The sequence below is a fragment of the Bidens hawaiensis genome, unplaced genomic scaffold (genome assembly GCF_021521415.1).
Source record: "Bidens hawaiensis isolate Kalapana, Puna unplaced genomic scaffold, B.hawaiensis_p1.1 tig00007279_1, whole genome shotgun sequence".
NCBI lineage: Eukaryota > Viridiplantae > Streptophyta > Magnoliopsida > Asterales > Asteraceae > Bidens > Bidens hawaiensis.
In genome coordinates, this window is record NW_027491504.1 from 142,525 (window position 1) to 152,295 (window position 9,771).

A 9,771-nucleotide genomic window follows, 5' to 3' on the forward strand; every position below is an offset into this window, starting at 1 on the left:
CTCAATATTTAACTTTCCATCAATTTTAAAATCATCTCCATTTTTAAATCCCGACAATCCAGGATCAATATGCGAACTCACAGGATGTTTATGTGTGAACGATGGACCGCCAATAAAGGTCATCGGAATGCCATTCCCCACCATAGAGATTACCACCGACGGAGTTTGAGACCCGATGCCAGTCGCTGTGCCATCTAAGGCCACCGTATAAACACTATCCTCAGCTTTTGCACAAATGAATATTCTTCTTCACAGAAATTACTTCCATCTTCATCGAATGTAGGCTTATCTTCCAAAAAACACTCATGACAAGATTCAACTTTATAGATCGGCTCGTAGAACTGAGGTGAGTGACCGTAAAACGGATGCTCCTCTCCACCGTCACCTTCGTCCCGGACGACGGTGCTTGACTCGGTTTCCGTCTTGCGCATCTCCCGTTGTAACTCGAGATCGCGAACTCGTTTTCGGAGTCGTTTGATCTCTTCAAGATCCCGGACTCGTTGTCGAAGTCGTTGGATCTTCATAAGATCCCGTGGGTCGGAACAGACTCCACCGCTGCCTCGGTCGGCGACTCTGCGAGTAGGAAATCGATCTTCTCCACGAGCACGTGAATAGAAAACACTTCTGTCGTTGCGTCGGTCGGCGAATCTACGATCAAGCAAGTATTCACCACCACGTCGAGCCATTTGAGAACCAAAAGCTCTGATATCAACTGATGCAGTTTCGGAAGCGATCAATGGCTCGAGAGACTCATGATTAACAAAGACGATAAAATCGAACCAATGGTTCAAGAACAATGTTCTTTTAATATAAAACTTAATCAAAAACTAATTAAACAATAAACCCTAACATTCAATTTATAAATGAAAATAAACATTTGGGTCGGGCCGACTTAATGGACCGATACTCCTGCATCATAAATTGACCTAACTATATTAATAATGGCTGCTATTATTTCTAAAACCTTAGCTCATCATTTTCCCACTGCCCTTCTTCCTCATTAACTGCCTTATCAAAACTCTTGACCCACCCATATCAGATCTGGGTCTGGGTTCGTATCATAAACGATTATTAGTAAACTATATTATCTACGGATAGAACAAACAACCGAACAAGAAAAGGAATCACTGACCCCTACACTAGCTTCTAGGCCTGTAAACGAACCGAACGTTCGGTGAACCATTCGTGAACACATTAATTTCCTTAATGAACGAACACGAACATAAAATCTCGTTCGGTAAGTGTTCGTGAACACATTATTTTCTTAACGAACGAATATGAACAAGACCTTGTTTGTGTTCGTTCGTTTCGTTTACAGCCCTACTAGCTTCTATACACTCCTGGATCATGTTCTGGGTCTAGCAGATCTTGTTTAATCCGCTCGTGCCACGTCATTATGGGTCTTCCTATGCTCCTCATCCCCTCCATTGTGAGGGCTTCCACGGGTCTAACTAGAGTCGTCATTCGTCTCCTCTTCACATGCCTAAACCATCTCAACCCCCCCCCCCCAAAAAAAAAAAAAACTTATTTGAGATACATGTCACTCCCAATTTCTCTTGGAAAACCTCATTTTTATTCGGTCCATCCTTTTGTGCCCACATATCCACCTCAACATCCTCATCTCTGGCTCTCTGCTACCTCTATCTTACGTGCTTGAATCTTCTTGACGCCAGGCAATCAATTTCATATAACATAGACGATAGAACGGCATACTTCGTTTTTTTTTTTGTTTTGAAAGGTTGAAAATGATATTAAGAACTTTAGAAGGATTTATATAAATTTCTATATTCTTATACTAACTTGTTGAAAGTTATTGAATTTAAAACATGTTGGGCAATGAAAAACGAACGGAAACGCAGTGCTGCTGCAAATTTGGTACAGTTTTGTTTAGTTCACATGCATCGGAGCATATAAGATTTCTACCCAGGTATTTACCGCCACGTACTATCTAAAGAATAAAATATAATAATGAAACACCCCAAAACCAGGGCGTGTGACTTTGGTTGGATTTACACATTCACTTAACACAACGGAAGACTTTTAAATCATTTCATAAACATTTTACAACTATAAACTTTAGTAAGCTTTAAATTACTTTAGGTTAAATTAAAACATAACATAAGCTAGCCCATCACACACACTAGATCACATTTAAATCATTCACTAACTTATTCATGTCACACATTAGTTATTAGCTAGTTTGACCCACTATGCAGACACCATAACCATTGACTAGTCAAACTGACCTTTAACCAAGTCAAATAACTAGAAGTATAACACCCCTCAATAACAATGTTTTTTTTTTTTTTGTAAGATTAGTTTACGATGAAATAAGTTATTCAATAATAGTTTGCGATTAGTTATTTCAAACTGATTATTCTCAAACATAACCATAGGCTGTTTAAACAAGCAACCTCAAACACCCGTGACATATATAAGTTATAAAGCGAGTCAGTGTATATTGGAATATGCTGCAACTTTCTATGTATTATATTCTCAAACAACAAACAGAAACAGAAGTAAAGGAAACATGTTAAAAAACAAGAAAAAAAAACGCACGAGTAGTATAAGTAAAAGTTTGCATCAAGTAAAACACAGATGGTAGGAGACCGTTGACTTTTATTTGTTATCGGTTATCAGTGACCGTTGGCCATCGTCTTCATGGACTCGAATCTCGGCCCTTTATCGTCAAACTTAGTAGACGAATAAAGTTTCAGATAATCTTGAAACGTATATTGACTCGGGTACGACAGTTTCTTAGCTGGCGAAATTACAGCATCGCCAGCTGGATTATAAAATGTAGCAATCGAAAGCCTACTTCCATCTTTATCAGTCATAACTCGGTGAAGGGCACTTTTGTAAATTCCATTACTCAAAACCTCCACTTGATCACCTGTGTTAATAAATATAGTATTATTCTTAGAAGGTGGAATGTTGACCCATTGACCGTCTTTGAAAAACTCAAGACCCGGGACTTTATCGTCTTGGAGCAACAGGATGATGCCACCCGCATCCGTGTGTTCACGCAGACCTCTAACGAGTTCTGGGTGAGGGCATTTTGGGTATTTTGCCACTTTTGTTCCGACTGCAGGACCTTTGCTTCCTGTAAATGCTTCTTTGATGTGTTCTTTTTCTAGACCAAGATTTTCGCACATGAGTTCGGAAAGCTTTTCGGCTACCTTAATTAGTTGATCAATATACTCATCCACTGTTTTGCTGCATAAAATAAATAAATAAATTATTTTAGTTGAAATTGTGTTTTTTTTAGGAATATTGGTTTTAAATAATACCAGTTATGTCCTATTGGCAAATAACAGTATACTAAAGCTGTATTTTTTTACCAACGGTCCACGACTAACGGAGTTAACCATCCGTTAGTCCATGCTTACGTGGCACGCCTAGTTGTTAAATAACATCTATGTGGCAACATTACGTAGAAATAATTATCTGTTCATTTTCAAGAAAATTGGTTTTAAATAATCTCAACTATGTCCTGTTGACAAATAACAGTCCCAACTAAAGGCACATTTTTTTTCCAACGGTCCGCTAGGCGTGCCACGTAAGCAACAGTCTAACGCCTCGGACTGTTAGAAAAAAATACACCTTTAGTTGTGACCGCCACCAGCCAAGTGTGAAGTTGGGACTGTTATTTGCCAGTAGGACATAGATGGGATTATTTAAAACCAAATTTCCTTTTGTTTATCAAGAAAACAATGGTGGATCCAGGAATTCAAAGCAGGTGTGTGTTACCACCACATCATTTTGTCGAAAGTTAGGTAACGGGTCAAAAAATGTAAAACTTTGTTTAGTTTGAAACGGGTCTGGGCAGATTGACCCAAATCATCTTTTTTCATCCGAAAGTTTTGATTTTTTTTGTTAAAATGGTTTGTGCGTCAAATATGAATGTTAATAGTATATTACACGAATAATAATCTTGGTTTTTGGAAAATAAATGTTTTTAGTAGAGGTTTTATGCATTAAAAACCACTTTTTGTTCAAAGTATTTCTTTTATTTCACCCGTTATAGATTAAACAAATTCTGAATCAACCCGTTTAAAACAAACGGGTCAAGTACGAGAAATGATATTGCAGACTCACCGAAGCTCCTCAGAAAGATCAACACACTCGTTGATCTTATTATCCGGTCGATGCCAGATAAAAAAAGTGGTTTCCCAGTCGGTAATAGTTAATTTATTTTTATCTTCAACGGTTTTTACTATCTCCGAGCTGTAAAACTTTGGCTTCATGTTATCTTCATAATGCTTGTTGACTAAGTTCTTAACCTTGTCCATCAGTTCCTTATCAACTCCATGGTTTTCAATCTGCATATCATAAAATATAATCAAAATACAAAACTAGAGCTCTTAAAAAAAACTCGTGGCTCACTCGAAATTGGCTCGTTTGTAAACGAGCTGAGCCCGAGCCAAGGTTAGCGGCTTGTTAGGCCCATTAGCTGTCTCATTGGCTCTTCAAAGCCCGCATTTTAATATAATATAAATTTTATTTTTATAAATTCTGCGTTATTTGTATGCTAAAAAAAATTACTTTTTGTTTTTTATATGCTTCCATAGGTGTAAAATATAAAATTATTTTTTTAGCCAAATGAGCTGGCTTGAGCTTTTTACGAGTTTAGCTAGACCTAAGCATTTCAGCTCGTTATGATCAACGATTTAAGCCAGTTACGCTCGGTTTGTAAACGAGCCAAGTCAAATGTCACGTGACTTGCCTGATGAGTCCACGACAGGACGGAACCAGTTGGCCCAGCCTAATCTGGCTAGGCTCGAGTCGACTTGTTTACAGATTCAAAACTACTGATTTTGTTTTTATATTATTCTCTCACAACGACTTATTTTTTTTTAAGACGCGATAAACAGATAAACGCTGAAAACAAATATTACCTGAAAGAAGCCCCATTTCTCACAAGCATCATGAAGAAGTGCCATTGTTTTGCTCCTATCTTCACCATCCAACTTGCTAAAATCTATCATGGGAATCTCCATTGTCTTTCTTAATTTTCTCAAATTTTTATTTTTTTTTTTGATGTTTGTTTTGGTGGTGAGTTTATGGTTAGTTTAGTTAAGTATTTATAGGCACCCATGGTAGGTACAAAGTGTTTTTTTAATCAATAGTTTAATCATTAGAAGTAAAAACTGCAACTGCAAGGAAAGGTATTTGCAGATTTACAATGACCTGAATGTTAGGGAGTATTTAATGCGATTTCGGTTCATAGTCTTCGCTATTCGGATCCGGATACATTTGACTTTTTGGTCAACTCGCTTAAGTTCGACGAAAACAAGATTAGATTTGAAGTTAAAAATCTAGCTTTTAAATTCAAAGATCTTTCGAGTTGACTTATTATTATGGATGGTGTAATATGCACTCTGCGAAAATAATATGCTGAGAACTATATAATATATTTGTACATATTGCTTTAAATGTGACATGCATGGCGGTTATGCAACAGCCTTTATTTCTCTCCTAGTACTATGGTTGTCGAACTCGTGATTGATCGAGATTAAGGGATTAATCATATTGGAATTTTATATTGAGTTTTCGAAAAATTACATATAAAAGTTCACATAAATAGTTTAAAGTTCACATAGTATAGATCAAACATAAACAGTTAAACATAAATATAACAAATCAATGAGAAAAACCAGTAACCGGTGTTAATAGGTTAAATCCAAGGTCCGAATTCCTTCTAAAAATTATAAATAAATAATATACAAAAATTATAATTTTTTTTAATTGTCCAATTTGGGCTGAATAGGTCTGCCTACCGACTAATGAGACCGATTAGCTAAAATTCATCGCCTAGGAGGAGCGTCTAACGATTAATCCCCGACTAACCCCTACCTAGACCTGATTTTTACAACATTGCCTAGTGCTTATTATATTTTGTGCATTATGATATACAACTGTGTTATACGGTTTTTATGAATGTTAACATATTACTAGTTCTGAAACGAACGGTTAAATTTGAGTACATGACTTTATTTACTTTAATTGTTCCTTTGGTCTAGGTGCTATGCATGTGACCAGTTGATTATTCTTTCCTTTAAATAGTAATATTGTACATCAACTATGGTTATAAATTATAATATTATGGGTGTTTGCTTATGTGGGAAATTGAACTTTTACTCATAATTGATAGTCCAATTTCATCAGTTTTGCAGAAAACTGTGTGCTGTTTTGACCTAAGATTCAACCAAATTTATTTTTATTTTTTTATTTTATTTTTAATTTTTAACTATATATAATAGAGGTTTCATTTTCCAATGGGCTGTTTTAGATGTTGTGATGTCACATATTATATTCTAGTTATCACTTTCAATCACGGTGTTTTTATGCAAATCTTGCTTAGATTTTAACTTATTAAAAAAGTAGTTCTTGTCTTGATTTAATGTACTGATCTTGGTTTTTAAATATAGTCATTGTAAAAAGTTAAGTTGAATTAAGGGTGCGGTTCGATGCAGTTATGGGCTAAAACTAAACCAAAAATCAAAACTTCGGTTTGGATTCTTGAAACCGTTCGGTTTCAGTTTTCATTTTGGTTTCGGTTCGGTTTCAATCTTTTTAGTTTTTGCCATTTTAGCTTGAAAATTTTAGGACAAAAGAAAGTTGATCGAAAAAAATGAATTTAGGTATAAACTATAAACAATTTTGTTATATGTTATACATTTGGCCAAAAGTATTTGAGTTACATATTTATTAAATTCTTATAAATGACTTAAAATAAAAAATAAAAATCTAGAAATTCGGTTCGGTTTTTCCGATTTTTATTACATGCAAAACCAAAACCGAGCCGCCAATTCGGTTTTTACAAAAACATAAAACCAAACCGTCGGTTTTTGTTTCAGTTCGGTTTTTTTCGGTTTGGGTTTTTTGGGTATTGGATCGGTTTTTTGATTTTGGTTCGTTTTTTTCGTTTTTAGATCGGTTTTTTTGGTTTCTTACACACCCTTAAGTTGAATACTTAAAAATCAGCTTGTTAAAAGCTTATTTAATAATTTAGATCTAGCAAGAGCACACATCAGTTTGATTAAAATGTGTATTGTTTATGTATAAATACAATAGTATTTATGTAACATCTAATTACACTTAAGTATTATGTTATAAATAATTGTAAATAAATATATACAATGATACTTTTATATGAAAATATATAATAAGCGAGACGATGTTGAGTTTGAAATTAGTCATAATCCGAGCCCGAACTTTATATAACGTTTGACATGAGTGGTGCTCGATTTTAAACTTATAAAGTTAAACAAGTAGGGTTCAAGATGCGTATATATATCCCTATTTATGGCCAATAGTTGTCATTAGATTATGTGTCGTGGTAGGGCTTTCACTACTCCCGTCACGTCAATGCCACGTATGCGGAAGGAGATTAATTAACTAAGCTCTCAAATTGGTGTAATCGTTAACAAAACCTTAATTAAAAGAAAAAAATAAAAAAAAAGAAGAGGAAATGGAAAAGAAAATATGTGATTGGTTGGTTTGCAGGTGGTCTCGCCTCCATTATCTCTAGCGCCCGCCCATGCCCTGACAGTTGGCACCCTACGTACCCCTTTGGCTTGCATGTAATGGTGTTCATCAAGTTATAGGATGACTTGGCATGGTGATAACGCCCCTCGGAGTGTACACAACACATGGTCCTAAGGCTATGTGCAGTGGAGGACTACAAAATGGGGGGTATTTCGACACGTAATGTCACGCCAGCAGAGTGACTATTTTCATTTTAGGGGTGTAGTGGTTTGCAGTCCAAATCCCCCCCCCCCCACACTTATTTTTTTTATTATTTTAAACCCACAACCTGGCGACAAATCTATGCGCCGGGGGGGGGGGGGGTTGTCGCACAAAAACCATCAAATTTGTCGCCCATCACGCATAAACTAAGATTAGTTTGCAACATTGAAATCTAATGAACATTCCAAGTATTTTTCAAATTGTGTGTGATTAGGGATGAGCATTTGGTACTTGGTACCGGTACCGTATCGGTACCGAAAGTACTGAACCGATTACATTCAGTACCGGTACCAAGTATTTTCAAATTTCAGTATCGGAAAAATCGGTATCGGTACCGGTTTTTTTCGGGAATACCGATGTAGTACCGATCTTTGAACTAAATATTAATTACTATATATCACTAAAGTCTACAGATACATACATATTACATAACCCAAACCCAAAACCCTTGTTCACCACCGTCTCCGCCTTCGATTCCTCTCCCCATCTTCTCCCCACCATTGATTCCTCTTCCCACCATCAGATTCCTCTTCCACCACCGTCTGTCCTCTTCGGATCGTCAGAATTTTGAACTAATCGGCCCCTTCCACCGCCATCTGTCCTCCTCATTGTCGGAATTTTGAACCAATCAGTGCCCTATTTTTCACGTGTAAGTTGCATTTAATTCTTTACATTTGATTTTTATTAACAAAGTAGCTTCTATTGTTATAATATACAAACCCTAACAGCAGGTTACACATCAAAATATAGTTTATCAGTTTGTATGTTATTTACACTAGAAAATTTTGAGTTTTGTAGGTCCATTTACAAACCGATCAGTAAGTTTAAAATGACCATGTTGAATGAACCCCGTCATTCTCAAGTAAGTTTGTTTATTGGCTTTTAAAGTTACCTTTGTATTTTTGTATAAAGCTTATTGTTTTATGTGGTTTTGTAGGATGATGATGATGATGATGATGATGAAACATATGCTGATGATACCCTTCAAAATGACCATGTTGAACTTAGTGATGATTCAAAATCGAGTAATGCGGCGAAACCAAAATCAAGTCGTAAAAGAAAACAACCAACAAAGAAAAATGCTTCTAAAAAGAAACCTAAAAAAGGAGGCGAGAGATCCGTGTATTGGAAGCCTTATGATGTTGTTTATTTAGAAGAGGATGATGGAGTGCACCGGAAGTATGGAAAATGCAAGTGGTGTAAAGAGCATATTAGAGCCGATCCACACCGAAATGGTACGTCGGGTCTTAAAAAACACACTCCGGCTTGTGTCAAAAATCCCGCGTTAGTCAATAACCAAACTAATTTAGAGTTTCATAAGGAACCTAACGGGGAAGGTAGCGTGACAATTTGGAAACATGACGATTCTAGAATCATGAAAGCTTTACTAGATTTGTTTATTGTTGCCGAATTACCGTTTAAGCTTGTGGAACATCCGGCTTTTATTGAATACACCAATGCTTTGAATGGAAAGTTTGTTTTGCCATCAAGACATAAATTGTCTAGAGATATTGCAAAGTATTATATTGAGGAAAGGAACAATTTATTATTATACGTAAGTAAACCTATCAACACCGTTCACTTGACCACCGACACATGGACTTCCTCATGTCAACGGGTTAACTTCATGGTTCTGACGGCACACTTCATTGATGATGATTGGGCATAAACGAATTATTAACTTTAGACCCATTCATAGTCATAAAGGGGAGGATATTGGTCAAGATTTATTACAGTGTATTCATGGTTGGGGTATTAAAAATGTTATGACTATGACGGTTGACAACGCGTCTGGTAATGATAAGGCAATCGCTTATTTGTTGAGAAAATTGCCTAATTTGTATGGTGAGGGGAGACATTTTCATATTAGGTGTATGGCACACATAATAAACCTAATTGTCAAAGATGGTTTATCAGAAAACATTTATCATGTTAAGTGTATACGAAAAGCAGTTAGGCATATTCGAAACTCAACACAAAGAATAACCAAGTTCAAAGAGTGCATAGAAGAGTCGAATG

At 36.0% G+C, this 9,771-nt stretch overlaps 1 protein-coding gene across 1 annotated transcript; it reads right to left on the bottom strand.

The window, feature by feature from the left end:
* Positions 1-2,625: 2,625 nt before the first annotated feature.
* On the bottom strand, positions 2,626-5,040 carry LOC143634931 (1-aminocyclopropane-1-carboxylate oxidase 1-like). Its single transcript, XM_077102886.1, has 3 exons — positions 4,899-5,040; positions 4,099-4,322; positions 2,626-3,216 (listed from the first exon to the last, which is right to left on the bottom strand). The coding sequence occupies exons 1-3, from the start codon at positions 4,998-5,000 to the stop codon at positions 2,637-2,639; spliced, it is 906 nt and encodes a 301-aa protein (XP_076959001.1). The 5' UTR covers positions 5,001-5,040; the 3' UTR covers positions 2,626-2,636.
* Positions 5,041-9,771: the final 4,731 nt, after the last annotated feature.